Here is an 18,426-nt window from a genome sequence, read left to right as displayed (position 1 = left end):
GTGGAAGAAAACACCATGCTCACAGCTTTGCATGAGGCCTATTTAAAGGACACCGGATGTGCCCCATGAACTTTTTAAGTATGTTTAAATGGGGCAAATTTAAACTTATAACAGGTTAGCTAAAGCCACCTTGGGTGAGTATACCTTCAATCTGAGAAAGACTAAGGTAAAAAGAATGAAGTCAATTATAAAGATTTAAAAGGGATTACCAGAATTTTGGAACAAGAGTTAAATTTGAAACACTGCCTCATCTGAAGTATGTTTTTGAATTAAATAAACAGAAAATATATATCTACAGGTATCCTTGACTTACAACCATTTGTTTAATAACCGTTCAAAGTTACAATGGCACTGAAAAAAGTTACTTATGACCAGTTTTCACGTTGGCCATTGCAGCATCCCCAGAGATTATGCGCATAAAATTCAGGCACTTGGCAACTCACGTGTATTGCACTGTATTGGAGTTATGCGATCACCATTTGTCACCTTTCCAGCTCACTTCCAACAAGCAAAGTCAATGGGAGAAGCCTGATTCACTTTACAACATGACTCACTTAACATCTTGGCAAAAAAGGTCATTAAATGGGACACAATTCACTTAATAACTGTCTTGTTTAGCAGCAGAAATTTTGGGCACAATTGTGGCCTGTTTACATTCGTTAAGGAAGCTGATTGGCCCACAATGTTAAAGAAATAAGTAGATAAAAAAGAGAAAGATGAAGTTCTGAAAAGAACATGAGATTACAGAAGTACAGAAGTGCTGAAAGGGACCCACAGGTAGTCCTTGAGTTTTTGACCAGTCATTTAGCAAAGTTAGGCTAGATCTCCACAGAGCTACTTACAAACCAGTTTCAAAGACCTGACAGTTGACCCTCCCCTGTGATTATTTTGGGCACTTGGCAACTCGCTTGCATTTATAGCTGCTTGTAGAGTCCCACAGTCACATGATCACAATTTGCAATGTTTTTTTGTGGGAAACAGGCATTTACTTTCTGGAAGTAGGCCTACTATAGTGTTGGGCTTAATAACTGCTGCAAAAAAAGGTCCTCAAGTAGAGTATGGTCATGTGGTAACCTGCTTAATCACCATGAGCCAAACTCAGGCTGAATTATGCTTGTGAGTCAAGGATTACTGTTATGGACCCAGGAAAAAAGAAGCCTCTCTTTAATTTTTTACTCTTCTTTTATGGATTACAAATTTGAAATAAAGAATAATGTTTATTATTAAATGCAGTGAAAGTTATAGGATGGAGGAGAGGAATGCTGGACCACTACAGAAGAATGTACAGTATTTGCTTCTGATAAATACGTTCACAGAAAAGTATACTATTTTGTCAGCCAACAATTATTATAGGTGTATAAAACTGAGATATACTGAACTACCCACAATGAAAGATTAAATACTTTTTTGGAATACTAAACCTTTTCTGGACTTTCTTTAATGAACTAATATGATGACTTTTAGACTGGATGATTAAAAAAGTGTTGAGGGGAAGAAGTGATTATAGTTTTGTTGAAGAAGGAAAGAATAATTTTGATAGTAACTTAGTAATGAAAGCAGGCAGTCACTTTGTCTTTTTAAAAATTTCTTTCCCTCTTAACCACATTACTTCCTGCATTTCTCAATAAAATTATTTTTTTAAAAAAAGGAGTAGTCAGAGATGAAGTTCAAAACCTTTGCTTATATCACCTGCACTCGTAATTGAGAGATTGCTCTAGATCAGGGGTGTCAAACTTGTGGCATCACGTTGTCGCCATGTGAAATATTGTGACTTTCCCCCCCTTTGCTAAATCGGACGTGGTCGTGGTCAGCGTGTGAAACATCTGGCGGCGGGCTGCGAGTTTGACGCCCCTGGTGTAGGTGGATTTTTTTATTTATTTACTGGGGGGGTCCTCCATTTTGTTTTTTAAAAAATCAATTCTATATCCATTAAGAAAAGGTAGGCATATTCTGAGAAACTCATGTCAAGAAGCCCTTGGTATCAAAATAATATAAAACACAGGCCTCTATTAAGCACAGTCCTAAATGCCAACTAATTCAGAGCTTAAAATAAAACAGATCTTTTCCATGGAAAGAATCTGAGGCTGAAAATATTATTTACATTTTTGTTCTATGGCTCAAGCAATAAATCAATTGTCCATGTCAAAGGATAAACCACCTATGTATGAAATATGCAGCACGTAGCTGCCCCTCTCTTTTTCTTTCCAGTAGTGCAAAGCATAAGAGAGATCACTGATCAAGAGCACATGTAAACTGAAACTGAGAATCTCCCTCAGCCATGTTTGTGGATCTCACCATTTAAAAAGTTTTTTTAAAATAAAAATAATGATAGCAGTTTTGTTTTCCATGTTTAAAAGACCATATTGAGGGAAAACAATTTTGCAAAGTAAATCCTTGTGAGGAACATTCTGCTCCAGGCATATTATCTTGATCAGAATCCCTCCCTGTGGCTTATATAGTTATAAATAAATGTCCCAAAGACCAGCTGCATCCTACATATTTAATGCATTTTGTAGTTTAGCTCTCGGCTGAAGTTTGTATACAGCTGCTCAGTAATCATCTACCACTGAGCCTCTACAGGAATTCTACTTCAATGCTGCTTGATTATCATGTTTCTCACACTGTCATCTCTTCTATTGAATTGTCAAGACTTTGCTGGTTCCTCTTTTAAAACCACAGAGCTACTCTTAACCAACCTCTTGAGATTCACCCATGCCTTCCTATTAGCCCTTTCTGCTGTTTTCCTTAGCAAGCTGAACTCTCCTTTTGCTACTCCAGAAGAGACAAGAGCAGATCACAAAGCAACTCTATATTCCATCAGAGCCTATGAATTTTTAAATGGACAGACTTCATTTCTGATGAAGGTCTTGGCATTGCTAGACAAGACTAGCAGAGGAAGAAAAGAGGGACATTTCCTGCTTGCATGCAAACCCTAGGAAGATATTGTGCCTGGTCTTTGCCAAATTGGAATCACGAGGATGTTTCCCTCCTCTCAAATTGGTGGAACATCCTTGACTAATGTCAGAAATAACCAAATATAAGCAGTTTACTGTTTGTGTGCTACACTAGTATTCCCTAGTGCAGAAGTGTAGGGGGGGATTTTATTGTCCTACCCAATTGGAAGAGAGACCATGAAAAAAGAAGAAAAGAACAAAAAAGGCAGACCAGCCAGTTTCCAACTGAATGAGCTGAAGCAAAGGGACTGTGTATCTCAGCTGTGTACTTCATGGAATCCAGGATTAGACTGGGCTTTTCCAAGATTTAACCTTAGAAGCCAAAATAAAACACTTTTATGATAGTTACATTTCTCTCATGATTGGGATATTTGTGTATTTCATGTTCCGGGCTCAGGAAAAGACTACTATAATAACATCCCAGTCCCAATTTACTCTGTCTTGTTATTTTACTGTTATGGCAAACAAAAATATTGTCAACAATAGTATTTTAATTTTTATGGTCTTAATACTTAACATAGCCAAGCAAGGTAATAACAAAATGTTTCCAAAAACATCTTCATCCTTTTCAGAAAAAAAGTGTTCTTCTTTCACAGAGTGATTGTGGTACTTAAAATAGGAAATGTTAAGAATATCTGTACCAGCTCAGCTGTCCATTTCCAGCAACCCATTTTGATTCCCATTTTTTTTGTCTTTAATGACTCCGTAATCCCTTACATTGGGGTGGAGTCAGGGCAACTGAATGGAGTTGAGTGGCCAGATGCCTTTCCTGTCACCAATGCAGAGTTTACAGCAGATAATAAGAGTGGTCAATGTCTGGAATACTCTACCTGACTCTGTGGTTTTCTTCTCCAAACCCCAAAAACTTTAACCTTAGACTGTCTACTACTGACCTCACCCCTTTCCTAAGAGGTCTGTAGGGGGCGTGCATAAGCGCAGCAACGTGCCTACTGTCCCTGTCCTATTGTTTCTTTTTATTTTTCTTATATGTATCCATTTCATGTATTCATAACTATGTTTATACTTATACCTATTATCTTGTAAGCAATTAACAAATAAAAATAAATAAATAAATAAATAAATAAATAAATAAATAAAATAAATAACTCATTGCGCTCACCAAGTTCTATAAGCTACATAAAATGAGAGAAGAAAAATGCCTAAGGAGAATTTGTAGATATGATACTAATCTCATTAGACTAATTCCAGGTTCTGACTATAAAAGTAGTTTAATCTTACAACATTAAGTTTCTCCCTCTTCTGTAAAACAAGAGGGGGGGGGCTTCATGTTACCAAGGCATTCTGAATTGTTTTCACATACATTGCTGGTGAGTTCATGAACTGTCCCATCTTTTGGCATATTATATTCCTTATCTGGATTGTTCTGGAAAAAAAAATGGATGAAATAGTTTAGAATGGTTTAAAATGATAATCTTTTTTTTTTTTTTTTTTTTACAAAGAGTCGCCTGAACCACGAGATGGGTGGCAAATAAATTTGATAAATAAATTATATGAATGAGTTGAACCACCTCACTCTTTCCATGTCCCTAAAGTCCAAGGTCACCATCTACTGGTAACTGAAAAAAATGCTTGGATAGATGTGTATTTTAAGCCACCTCCTTTGGTATGTTTGATTTGCCCATAATTCAACTTCTCTTTTTCAGCCAGATGAACTGTGGACATTTTAAAAGGGCGAGAAGTTTGTTGTATGGTTGGGGATGCTTCTGATTGAGAGGTATTATCCAATGCATTTTGTCCGAAACGTGCCTTAAATTCAAGAAAACATGCAGACAGATTTTCTTTCTCCTCTTCAGGATATCTTCTGGAATTTGTGACTATTACTACAAAAGTAACAACTGAAACATTTATACAAGTTTCTTGGATTGCTTTTGGTGGCAAAGAGATAATTCACCTCCAAAGGGATGCTAATTACCTTGATATTGTCTGCAAAATGTTCCAGAGCCTTGGCTCCTGTGGTCTCCATTGAGGTTATGAGGCTTGGTAATTTGTTCTTAGTGCTGGCTGCTGTACCCTGAAATATGAGTCACAACATGAAACAATTCAAAATGGGGATCGCAACTAATAACTGATAATGAAGCAAATCACTCATAGTTCTCTTGTGGTATCTCATGTAAGACTTTAACTTTATCTCTATAAAGTTTGTATCACAGTCAGAAAAGCTTAAAACTTTCTTGATTAAATGCCTTGCTAGGTACAGTATGTGCTCCTGACAGATTTAACCTTATCTTTTAGTATTACTCCATTTCCTGCCTGAGCTGATCAAATGCATTAAAAATGCATTTCCCCTTATGGTACAAAGCAGCTTAATGTATCACCCTTAACCTGAAAAATTAAGATTCCCAAACAAATCTCCATCCTTCTAGGGGCAAAGCTACTTAAAACAAGTAGCCTTAATGGCATTGGGCCTGATTATCTGAAGGACTGTCTGTATCCCATAAACATCTATCAGGCCAATTCAATTCTGCAGGGTTGGCACAATCCAGGTTCGTACGTACAATTAAGCAATGTCGTTTCTCAGAACCCTGGAAGTGGACCTTCCCTGAGGTATAGCACCTGCCCTCTGGAACAAGGTTTCCCTCGAGATCTGGATAGCCTCTACTCTGCTATTGTTCAGAAAAGTGGTGAAGACCTAGCTCTTTATCTAGGTCTCTCACATCGTCCCAGTGAGAGATCTAGATAATCCAGACAAGGAATTGCTAAATTTTTCCTTCATGTTTTAGATTTTATTGTGATTTCTTTATTACCGTCACTGAGATTCAAGCTACGTACAAGTTTTAATCATAATCATAATAATTACAACAATAGCAATGTCTAATCTGAGTCTTGTAAGAATTGACACTGTATCTGTGTGAAAGGAACTCTATATATGAAAACTCTCTGGGAGTTTCAGATACTGTATAATTCAGCTGTATACCTCTGGGCAAAAGGAAGCATATCATCACTATTCCTTATGCTGATTTCCCTGCTCCTGCAATGCAATGTAACATTTTCTATCCTTCTGAAAGCCCATCTTGACTTAGTTCCACTATATAGACAGAAATTATTTTTCTCTTTGCTTCTCTTAATGATGTATATGGCTATGTATTTCACTCTAGTGAATCTGCTGTGTTTAAGTTTTCAGAGGTGCCCTATTTCCAGTTTCTACCTTTTCATTCACTCAGGCTGAATGACATTAAGAACAAGATCAGAGTACGACCATCTTTGCTATGAACCACTGCCTGGAGACTTGGGAGACCCTTTTCTTAGTGACAATTAAAAAAAATATCAGTTGGTCACATGAGATCTGCTTTTATATTGTATGTGGGACACTCATTAATTTTATTATTATTGATATTGAATGAAACCTAATGATATTGTATATTTCTGTCCTGAGCCAAGCAAGAAACGTGGTGGAGGTCCTGTCCTGGTGCTTGAGAAGGCTGTGAGGGCCAGGATGAAGCAGAACAGAGTAATCTTAGCAAGAGGGAAATGCTATTTAGAATAGAATATTTAGAATAACAGAGTTGGAAGGGACCTTGGAGGTCTTCTAGTCCAACCTCCTGCTTAGGCAGGATACCCTACACTACTTCAGACAGGTGGTTATCCAAGCTCTTCTTAAAAACTTCCAGTGTTGGAGCATTCACAGCTTCTGGAGGCAAATTGTTCCACTGATTAATTGTTCTAACTGTCAGGAAATTTCTCCTTAGTTCTAAATTTCTCCTCTCCTTGATGAGTTTCCACCCATTGCTTCTTGTCCTGCCTTCAGGTGCTCTGGAGAATAGCTTGACTCTCTCTTCTTTGTGGCAGCCTCTGAGACATTGCAACACTGCTCTCATGTCACCCCAGTCTTTCTTTTCATCAGACTAGACATGCCCAGTTTCAGCAACCGTTATTTCTTGAGAAGCTCTCTGGTTCCAGAACTCTGAATGAAATGGTACTACCATCAAGGAGCAGGCCTGCAATTTGGGGTTCCTCCTAGACTTGTGGCTCCTAATAAAAAGAGGAACAGCAGGTAGAAGCAGTGGTCACCAACCCGTTTTTGCTTAGCTTGACTCCTGCTTTCTGTGAACTCTTTCCTTTGAGTTCTGCTTACTGGTCCAGAGCATACATTGATTAATTATTTGATTTCTATAGCCTCCCGTTTCAATATCTGCATTTGGTATCTATTACTTTTTTCATTTGACTTTGGACATGCGGGTTGTCAATCAAACTCCTACGGTTCCCAACTGTTTGCAATTATCACACCATGAAAAACTATACACTAAATTCTGAGTTTATGTGATCTAGCAGGTTCTAGTTTCATTGCTAACCAATTACCTGCAAAACCTGATCAAATTCTGGCTTTGTCTGCTTTAAGTGCCTTAGGATGGGGAAGATAGTCAGCACAGCTGAGTAATCATGGCGCATAATGGCCTTCCGGGCTGCAGACACAATGTTGTCTCCCTCAATCATCAAGTTGTCTAAAGACTCCTATAGAAAAGCAAATATTGGTTGAGTTAGAGAAGTGAATATGGGATTCTGAACTATCACTGAAGGAAGGGCATGCTGTGTTTTGAAGAGACCTGAATAAGCGAATCAAATGTCTTCTTCTGGTGATGTTCCGGGATGATTTCAGTTAGTAGCTGGTACTCGCTTTGGGCCAGTTTTATGAAGGCACTCACACAATGGATGTACACATCAATCTCCATGTCCAGCATGTCATCTCTCCCTATGTGGGTTATAAAAGAACATAAGATGCTAGTTTCTTTTAGCTGATATATAAACATATGAATAAATACAAAACTGTGAAATATAGCAGAATATGAAAACTGAACTCTACCAATCGTGTAAGTGTTGCAACTTTATGCCATTTAACTAATCGTAAGGTAAAGCTGCCAAGTAAGCACATCCACCTGAGACACATATAATGAATATTGGATATTCCATCTTTTTATCAACAAGGTAAAACTTTTAAGATGTATGTACATATGTAGAAGAAAGACCAAATGTGAATTGTTCAACATCTTTCTCTTATTCATTTTTTAATTACTGTAAAATACTGATAATTGTATTTACAATAGATTTTTGCTAAAACCTGCAGAGCTCCTTATATATTTCTGACTAGGGATTTTGGAATTAATTTACAACAATTAAGAAGAATCAATTACCATTCATTTAATACTTATCCTTTGTAAATTATCTACATGTCAGAGCAGCACTAAATTATCAAATTTCTAATTTCTTAAATAAACAATGCAATACTTTCAACAGAATAGGTTCAGATATGGTTTTACTGTCTAAAATAACATACCCCATTCTTAATGGAATCTTTAGTCCAGGAATAAAAGCATACTATAGCCAGAAAGAGAATTATTCTTTTTAAAATATTCATGCTACAGGAATTTGTTATGTCTCCAATGCGCTCCTATGATTTTCAATCAAAAGAAGAAGTGGTATCAAAGGAAATAACTAATACACTTAAGGGTGTCTAGAACTTTTCATAGTTTATTATTAATAACTAATGAAATCATAGAAGTATTTGGAAATATTATTTTCCCTAGAATTCATTCATTAAATAAGTTGATATATCATGATCTAACAGTTCCACCATCTGATTCTTCTGCTTCACTTCTTTGATGGCTGATGTTTTCTCATCCAGCATCCAACAACAGCTAATCCACCCAATGATGCATTTTTTACCCAGTTGTATGACATCAAACTGCTTAGGCAGCGTTTGATGAATGTTCCACACTGGCAAAACTATGTGTGTTCTGAAAAACATTTTGTCATATACTCTCTTCTTTCTAACTCTATGCAAGATGAGTTTACTTTCCTCCCTATTTTCCCTTCTTCTATTTCAAGTGGCCTAGTCCAGAAAAAGCAATACATTTTTGGAATGAGGATCACATTTCTACATTATATTTTGAACTGAAGGGCAACTGGTTTTAATCAATGCTATAATTAAGATTGGAGCTTTCAGAATTATCTTTCAATATAATGAGGCTGCAATGTCTGGATTCTGGGACAGAGACAAGGATAAATTTTCATTGAATGACAAAATAAGATTTTTTTGAGAATCTTGCTTGAGAATGGTACCTATTGGTCCTGTGAATGCATCACTTACTTTCTGCTAGTCACTAAGATGCATAGCACTGACTATGCAGGTATAGATTTACAACATGCTACCTGCTGCACTGAATGATTGCAGTGATATCCTTCATGATGTATAGGGAAAGAAGAGACATCTATTTTTCCATTACACATACCCATGCCATAAACAGTGTATATTCTTATTAACTGGGGTGTGTGCGTGTGTGTGTGCAAGAAATGCTCATCAAATTAAGGGTTTTGTAAGATGAAAGAGCTAGCAGAATGAAGGTATTTTATTTCATTTTTTATATGTTCCTTCTGACTCTGTGTAATGAAACACAAACTGTTCAATTTCATATGCCAAGAGAACCTGTGCATCTATCCATTACTCAAATTTATGCCTATGATACGTGTACAGAAATGCATTCCAGCAGAATAAAGAGGGGAAAAGATTAATTACCAAGATTTGAAAATAGGCAGGAAGGGGTGAGCAAAGAATCCCGTAATAGGGGTCTGACGCAGCAACTTTAAGCTGAGATGGGGATGAGAAAAAGAGTGGCAAGCTCCTATAGTCAATGGATCTGCTTCTGTGCCTTCCACTACGGCCCTATTAAATCTTACTTTGCATCTTACATCAATTAAGAATCAGCACAGTAATCAATACAAGTCCTCTACATCTGAATGGATTTCAGCCATTCTAATTCTGGAAAACATTTTCTTGGAAGCATTCTCAGAGGATATTGCAAGAAATGCTTTAAAAAAAAAAGGAAAGAAGTCAAATTAGTCAGCCTTAATGTTTCATATGGTACTTACCAGAAACTGACCCGTGCTTGTCAACCAAGGAATCGGAAAGATGCTTAGCTCGCAAATCATGCTCATGACCTAGTGAGATGTCAGCGGGCATTAAAGGAAGGAGCAGTTTATCCAGGGCCATCACAGCACCAGGGTTTGTCCTTTGAGTTTTACTGGTTCGTCAGACATTTAGGAAAAAAAAATTCCTGATAACACAACCTACTACCCTATGCTGGAACACTACAGCAGTAGTAGCAATTTCAAGCGGGATAAAGTCATGACGCAATGCAGCCTCGGAACAAAACAAAGCAAATGCAACCACAATTTTCAACGGCTGTTGGCTTTATTTCAACATGGACTCCCTAGGAGGAGGAAGGGGTGGTGCGAAGTTGCACCTCAGTTGAACAATCTTAATCTAATCAAGGTTGAAAGGGCTACTACCTTTGTAAATGAAGTATACAAGGACAGAATGTGAAGGAAAAGGTCCCCAAGCTACCACGGAACTTCTGTTAGCCAATCAAACTGCATCATGGAATCAGTATCCCTAAATTTAGATGACTCAACAAGCATTCAAGCTGTATAAACAATTACTTTTATATTCATCACTTTTTTTTCTTGCTTTTTGATTTTTAAACAAGCTCTGTTATTTCTAGTGTGACCATCAATGGAGGCTAAAGGCTAACAGAAGCCTTGCATATAGAAATCCAAAACCCAAGTTAGAACCCAAGAGTGAGAAAAAGAGAAAGAAGTGATTACCTTCTATAGGAATGAGGTTAGAGGCCCCCTTTTTCCCATCTAGACACTGCTGAGAATATTGTTTCAGAAGGTTCTGAGCCTTACGGATCGTGCCTGTCACCAGAACCATAAGAAAGGAGAGACAAGAGACCTTGGAAGTGAATGAGAAACAAAAACACCAAGCAATCCTCCACCAGCACCTGGTTCTCCAAATCAAGGGTCAGAGCACTAACCAACCGTGAGAATGCTCCAGAGTACATATATATGTATACGTGTACCAGAACTCTCTTGCTGTGTGCCCTTTTAATATAATTGCTCATTTCCGTTGAGAGATTGTTAAAAGAGTTTTTCAATATGAACTTGGTTTGAAATGCTGTCCAAGCCACTGAAGTCCTCTAGTTCAACTGTCTATGGTACTATATAGCATGGGAAGGATAAAAGCAAGGAACAATAATTCCAGCAGTCATATTTGAATCCTGATTTGCCATAGAATAGTTGTATGACATTTTCATGATAAAGGCATTAACAATCAGGGCATCTAAAATACAGTTGTGAATATTGTTTTAATCTGCTTCAGATGTGTGTGTGTGTGTGTGTGTGTGTGTGTGTGTGTGTGTGTTTGCTTCCATCAGTCAAACTCAACTTCTGGAGAGTACCTGGACATGTACATATAGCTTTGGGGTTTCTTTTAGCAGGAGCACAGAAGTGCTTTGACCCTATCTTCCGCTAGGATATTATTTTCAATTTCCAGTTTACAGCCTTAGGATTTCCTGGTAGTCATCCATCCATATATAACCCTGCTTAGTTAGCTTTTGCAATCAGTCAAGGCTAGCTGAATGTCATCATATATACAAATGTCTCAAGGATTTTAGTAATACACATATAGAAGTGTGACAAAATAATACACACATAAATAAATCCTGCTGTCTGGATCAGCATTTGGCCTTGAAAAACTGTTATCTGTATAGTGGATCCTCAGCAGGTTACTGTGGACAGCACTGCCAGAGTCAGTCTTCTAACTACAGAAATGAAGCAAGTGGTTACTATGAACTGAGCCTTCCAATTTGCTCTGCTTTCACTGGAGAGGGCATGCCTTCTCCATGTATAAGTTAGTCTCTTTATCTTGGTCAGACGTTGCTCTCTAGGGAAACTTCTGGGGAGACTGAGAAGGCAAATTTACCCCAGGGTTAACTTTGGCTTGTTGCTGATTTTGTAGATGTTGGCTGTCAACTCTACTGCATATTATACAGCAGTCGTTTTATTTGTTATTGTTTTCATTTATTTTGTAGGTGTAATTGTTTTGATTAACTTATCCATCACTTTGAATCCCAGAGGAAAATAAAGCAGGGGAAAAAGAGGTACTTTGCAGGCATCTGGTGGCATCTGGTCCGCTGTTAGTGAAGCCCCTTGTCAGTGACCTATCTTAGCTGATGTTTGAGAGCACAAGCACGGAAGACAGACTCCTCATTCCAAAGAGTTGCTGTGTATGAATGAAGAGGAACTCAACTAATTGCATTAGGGCTCAGATCCGATACGTCTACACTATACGCTAGGCTCCCCTTCCCCATTTTAACTGCAATTATTATGAGAGAAGAACCTGGTAATGTTTGCAATGTTTACAGATAATTGACAGGGAAGTACAGAGGCCAATCACCATCTCTAGCTGATGTTGAATCAGTTTAGAAGAAACTACCTATTTTTTAAGGCTTTATATACCGTAAATGGAAAGACTCAGAATATTAATTTTCTAAGCAAATAATTATTAACAGAGCTGAGATTTCATAGCATTTTACTGGATTCCTCAATGAAAGTTGATTTTCAAGGTCACACACACACAAAAATCCATTCCTTTCTCCCAGAAACAATTGACCAAAGAAATAAAACTGGTGTTATTCCTGAGCATTCTCAGCATGGATAGAGCATAATTCTCAGCGTAGATAGAGCATGACAAAGAGAAAGTAAAGAGACAGCTTGATCTGTACAAAACAGAGTAAGCACCGAGAAAAGCCGAACACTTGATAGAAACAGAGAGCTAATTTATCAGGCCACTTCACATCTCACTCTCTTTCTAGCAATAAAAACTAAAAAGGGGATAAGAGGTTAAGCTGTTTTCCTCCCCAACCCAGGACTTCGATCTTCATTTATTCAAAAGTACAATTACACCAAATATTTTTTTTAAATAAGAGAGCATTAAACTGGCCGAAGCAGGATGTTGCAACTTAGAAACACTGAAAAAAGCACAAAAGAGAAAGCATTAACATGTCACTCTATAAATAAATCTTGTTTAACATGACAAGTATTAGTAAACATGCAACAAAATAAATAATGGAAGCAGAGCACAGGCTGGAATACACAAATGCCATATATTTCTCTGGGCTACAGTAATTTCACAGAAAACTACTGTAGGTACAGCCTCCCAAAATTGAACAAACCGTAAAGATATTTTTTTAAAAAGCTTTTATAAATATTTAATGTGAGCGGAAAATATTTTTAAACAAATAATTGAAAAAAATATTGCACTTCTGCCAAAACACAACAAAACAAGACAATCCCAACATCCTGACAGTAGAGAGATACTAAGTATACATATGATATAGGCGTGGCATAAGGAATTTCCTTACTGCTACACTACATCTGGTTCAAGTGGAATATGCTACATAGAAACTGAATATATTTGATGTCAAAGTAATTTTTTTTAAAAAACCACTGTGACCATAAATGGAGTATATACATGAAATGTACATTATGAAAAGCAAGCATAACTTCCAAAATGTGCTATCTTAATTCAATTCAGACATTTCATCTATTTAGGATAATGTGCAAAAGGTGAAAGATTTATATGATATAAAGACAGATCAGAGTGTAATACGGAGTGTCTGGATAATAAAACAAAATAAACAAAATTGGGAGGAGGAAATATCTCCAACAAAGTTACCAATAGCGCATGAATATGATGTTAGTTAATGTCCTTGAAGCTGATTTACAATAGGAAGAAAATTATATGACATATCTATGTTGAACTTGTGCTCATTACATGTTATCTTCTGACGAGAATCCTAAATAATTCTTTTAAAAATATCTTTAACTTAAGATTGCAATTCATAGATATTATATTTACACTATTTCAAACAATGCTCCAAACATTGGGCTTTCTTTACAAAGGACTTACAAAGTCAAAAAGATTGCAATAAATTATATAAAAAAAGATTAAGATTTGCAATAAATTATGAGATCATTTATATTAATAAAATCATGTCTAGTGTTCTTCTAGGTGACTAATGGCACATTAAGATGCACCTATCTTTATTTCCCCCCATAACTGGAAAACTTCCCTTTTTGTTAGTAACCTCACTACAAGTTTAGCTATTATGTATGCAGCCAGCATCAGCGTGAGCTAATCCCAATGCAAGACTGCAATGTTAGCCCTCCATGTTCTCCACAGATAAGGACCCTTCATGTCTTAGCATCCTCCTCCAATTTGCATAAGAACAATTAACCATGTTTATCTCTCGACACACTAAATGCTGCTGGGTATTAATTCTGTGCAGAGTACTTAGCATCCTAATTATGCCTTGATGGATTCTATTGGAAGTCAAATGCCTTTGTTCTAGATTTATTTCTCTTGATTAGGCACTTTTGAACCAAGTGGGACAGCATGGTGGTTACTAATGAAGGCATCACATTCAAGGTAGAAGCAGTGATCAAACAGGAGAGGAGGAACAAGCTGTTGCTTCTCATCTTACTCAGCTGTCCTCAGACAACTACTGCCATGCAAGCATCCTGGAAGCATTCAATGATTTTTGTACAGAAGATTAGTTAGCATTCACCAGCAGGAAGGTAAAATTGGAACAAGCAGATGACTTGTAGCCAGCCTAGAAAGGAGGACTAAACTGGACTTCTCTGGAGGAAGAAATATCTTTTAAGAATGGATCCACAGAGGTTTCTGTACAGAAATCATTTGGATGCAGTAACTTTTCTCTACTTGGGGTGGAGGTGTCAGTTTTAATTCTGACAAATTAGAGTTTTGGTTTGGTTTGGTTTTTTTAACTAACTGATGTTAAAGTTGCAAACAATTATTGAACATAATTTACAATTTCTTTACATTAAACACTTTCTTTAAAGGGAAATTTCCTTATATCTTATTTACACTTTGATTACAAGCATGTGCAACCATAATATATTAAATATATTATATATTAAATATGCAACAGTTGATATCAAAGACAAGCTCTCCAAAAATCCAGTTACCTTTTGGTGGGAATATTTCACTTGCATAACTAGAATCTTATTTTTCTGCAGCACAGCTTTATAGGTTGTCAGTTTATCTTGTTCGCTTTATGATACACTACTATTAAAACTATGGAACAGAACTCAGAAGTTTAAAACTGACTGGGAGGAAGGGATTTAACATTTACAGAAAATGGGAGAGTTGTTTCCTTGCCTATCATTCAAGAGGGGTAGAAGACAAAATAAGGGATGATTGCATTCCAACAAAAGAAACCAATAGCGACAATTTGTCAGACATTAGAATTTCCCCTCCAGAACTGCCCTTGAGAGCTGAATCATTTCTGGGAAATAGATTTCTTACCTGCCAAAGAATTATGAAGGCACAGTTATCTTTCATTATTTGGTCAGACTGCTTTGCTGTCAGGCTCTTTTAGATACATACAATTATCCTTCCTGACAGATCAATTCAAAATGCTACCAGACCTAGCATGCCCAGCATATGAGAAGCAATTGTTTCATTATAGGTGTTATGGGCAAGTGGCTTGCCACATCTGACCATTTTTTAAAAAAATGTGTGAATTAGTCCTATCTCGTCCACTGAACTGGCCCTTCACTTCATGCATGCGATGTTTTCCTGGCTGGAAATGTCAAAAGCAGAATTCTGAACCTACTGTATTACAAACCAGAGGAATTAGTATGCCCTTTCTGATAGGACTTGTCATTTCAGATGGATGTCACTGGGAGAAAGAAGGGAAAACCTTTAGCTCTATAAATTTGTCTACAGGTATGGCAGGAAGTGGGGAGCATTTGATAAATTAACAAAGATGCACATATGTGAAATTGATTGTTGTAGATGATTTTAGCCCCAATCTTCTTTCGTTGTGAGGATGAAGGTTCATTCTCTGAGCTTGTGGACTGGTTTCTGAACATTTCGTTACCAGGCTAAGTAACATCTTCAGTGGAGTTCAGGGAATGTCAGTGTCACTGATCTGTTTATAAGGGCTTCGTGTGGTCAATAGGTCTTGTGATGAGTCAGGTCATCTACTGACCACACAAAACCCTTATAGACAGAAGAACAGTGACACTGATATCCCCTAAACTCCGCTGAAGATGTTACCTAGCCTGGTAACGAAATGTTTGGAAACCATCCCACAAGCTCAGAGAACAAACCTTTACCCTCATCCTGCACCTGAGCTGCAGATATTCGCCACTCTTTCTTGTCTCAGTACTCGCCAGCTTTCAGAAAATAAGTAGGACATGGCATAGTTTTGAGATATCCAACTAGGGTTTGCCAAGCATTCCCTTTGGCAGCAGAAGTATAATGAGTCTGAAATTGCATATATTGCAAAATGCAATAATACATTCTGAGAAGCTGCAGAAAGGACACACATAAGACACACCTGTGATGTGAACTGTCAGTGATGTAGTGAAACATTTTTAAAAACTTCCCCAAATAATTATGTTTTCATGTCTGATAATTTAACTCGAGTGTTCTATAAACCCCTATTCATCTATGTCTTCTATAATTCATAGTTTCATGTGCAGGGCATTCCTCCTGAAACATTATATTGCAAATTCATTTTATCAAAGGTAAGAAAATGTTATTATGGGGCCTTAATTATTGCCTTCTCTAATACTTATCATTTCTATTTAACTATCAGCTATGCTCTAAATTAATTATATGAAGCGATCTACCCTAGAGCAGCTAAAAAATAAGAGAATCTTAATAAAAATCAACACTCAGAAAAATAGACCTAAAGAGATTGGTTTTTTTAAATGCATAACTAAAAATAAATTAAAAATTAAATGTTACATTTCAGAAGCTAGTAAAATTAAATTCCTTGCTCCAACGATTAATTATAGAGAAAAAAATCTTACAAAGAGAATAGATGCCACTGTACAATGTATTTAGATCATCACAATGATGGGAGAGGCCTGATACAGACAGGGCTGAGACTGGAAGATAAAGTAAAGGAGGGCTGAAGAGAATCATGAAATTATTTGAGGTGAGAGGGGAGGATATGGGTTTGTATGTATCTGTGGGCAACATGGCAGGAGAAATGAATAGTAAAGAAGAGAAGAGTGAGCTTGGCAGAGAGGATTCTAAAAGGAAGAGTGGAATGAGCGAATGAATGAGCAGACTTTGTATCAACTGAGAATGTGGATTATGAGAAAGATACTGGTTCCATAGGCTATTTGGTTATATTATAGATCAGATTTCATTTCCATCTTGCATTCAGACTTCGAATCTGAAAAGTGAAATCTCTTTCAAGTGAAGCTTGACTTCTGCCGATTCATACAATTTTCTTGGCCACAAGACAGAAAAGGATTGACATTAATTTCTTTGGAGATGTGGATTTTGGGTTTTGTCTGCCTAAACTAAGCTCTGTATGCCCCAGTGGTTAGTAATGCCAATATAAATCAGGCCTGGCCATGTACAGCTTTTGGACGTCAGCCAAGGTCACCTAGATACTTCCTTCCAGTTGGGCAATTAATATCCAGTTATTTAGCTTCCCTGCTTTGCCTTTCAGTGAAATCAGTGCTTTGTGATTAGCCACATCCATTATGAATCGATGAATAGTCATGTATAGGAGCCATTCCGCAACTAAGCCTCTGGATAGAGATACCTGGTGTAAGGAAACCTTGACGGACGGACAGGACACCATAGGAAAAGATAAAGAGGGTGCTGTTGTGGGATGGGTGTAATATTTTAGCCTTAGACCAGCACTATTACAAGGAATTACATTCCTACCTCCCACCATTTGCCTGTTATTATTTTTTTGTAAGATCTCCAGATTTACTTGGAACTTTAAGCAATCTACCAACCCTTTATAAACAAATAACCTGGGATCAAATACTAACCCGAAAACAAAGTGATTTTTTTCTCCTCAAACTACACTGATTAAAAAGCAAGTAAAATGCTCTGGCTTTGATTTTCCAAGAAAATTACACAGAAATTATAATCTGAAATTTCAGACTAACCTGGCCTTTTTATTGGTTTTTTGGTGGGTGTGTCTTTCCTCTTGTTCTGAACTGCAGGAGAGTACGGTATGCCCGAGGAAGAACTATTCTTACGAAAATGCTCCTTCAAGCCCTTGATAGAGCGGTCCAACTGGCTGGAACGGATCTGGTAGTAAACATTCATGAAGTCTAGAAAAAAAAAATAATGCATATTACAAAGCAGGCTTTGTTTTTGTTAGTGCTCCAAAACACTGACAGCACAATAATATAACAGAAAAATTGCTCATCAGTTTCAGTTGATGAGATTATGCTTATTGGAAAAAGAAACCACACTGTCAAACTGTTTCATGTTTTTAAAATACGTATATATATATATATATATATATATATATATATATATATATATATATATATATATATATATATATATATATTCATATAAATATTAAAAATATTTTTTTTGCTTAGGAAATGTCTATTTATAAAATGCATTGCTTTATACATAAGAAAAAAAGAAAAGAAAAAAGAAAATGTCATTACACTGCAATATCCATTTGAAGTAAACAATATCTATGAAGCTTGACTATAAAATAAAAAGTTAGCAAAAATCAATTTGTAAAAGGCACTATATTTAAAATTAGATCAATCAGTTCAAGACTAAACATTTTTGCTTTAAAAAAACAAAACA

General features: G+C 36.7%; 1 protein-coding gene across 16 annotated transcripts in view; it reads right to left on the bottom strand.

The window, feature by feature from the left end:
• The window catches only part of EXOC7 (exocyst complex component 7), a 40,817-nt gene that overhangs the window by 11,138 nt on the left and 11,253 nt on the right, over positions 1-18,426 (bottom strand). For 5 of the 16 annotated variants that reach the window (XM_087955758.1, XM_087955754.1, XM_087955756.1 and 2 more), the window contains exons 6-11: positions 17,760-17,927; positions 10,572-10,664; positions 7,517-7,662; positions 7,272-7,424; positions 4,888-4,986; positions 4,276-4,338 (exon numbers count right to left, since the gene is read on the bottom strand). In XM_087955758.1, coding sequence (XP_087811884.1) covers positions 4,276-4,338; positions 4,888-4,986; positions 7,272-7,424; positions 7,517-7,662; positions 10,572-10,664; positions 17,760-17,927 — 722 coding nt within the window. Of the gene's footprint in view, positions 1-4,275; positions 4,339-4,887; positions 4,987-7,271; positions 7,425-7,516; positions 7,663-9,836; positions 9,906-10,571; positions 10,665-17,759; positions 17,928-18,426 lie in introns of all 16 variants that reach the window. The other 11 variants (XM_026667506.2, XM_087955755.1, XM_026667504.2 and 8 more) reach the window with 3 other exon arrangements.

The sequence above is a fragment of the Notechis scutatus genome, chromosome 2 (assembly GCF_049901735.1).
Source record: "Notechis scutatus isolate UNSWTSFEM ecotype Mainland chromosome 2, rNotScu1.2, whole genome shotgun sequence".
Lineage (NCBI taxonomy): Eukaryota > Metazoa > Chordata > Lepidosauria > Squamata > Elapidae > Notechis > Notechis scutatus.
This window is presented reverse-complemented; position numbering and strand designations above follow the sequence as displayed.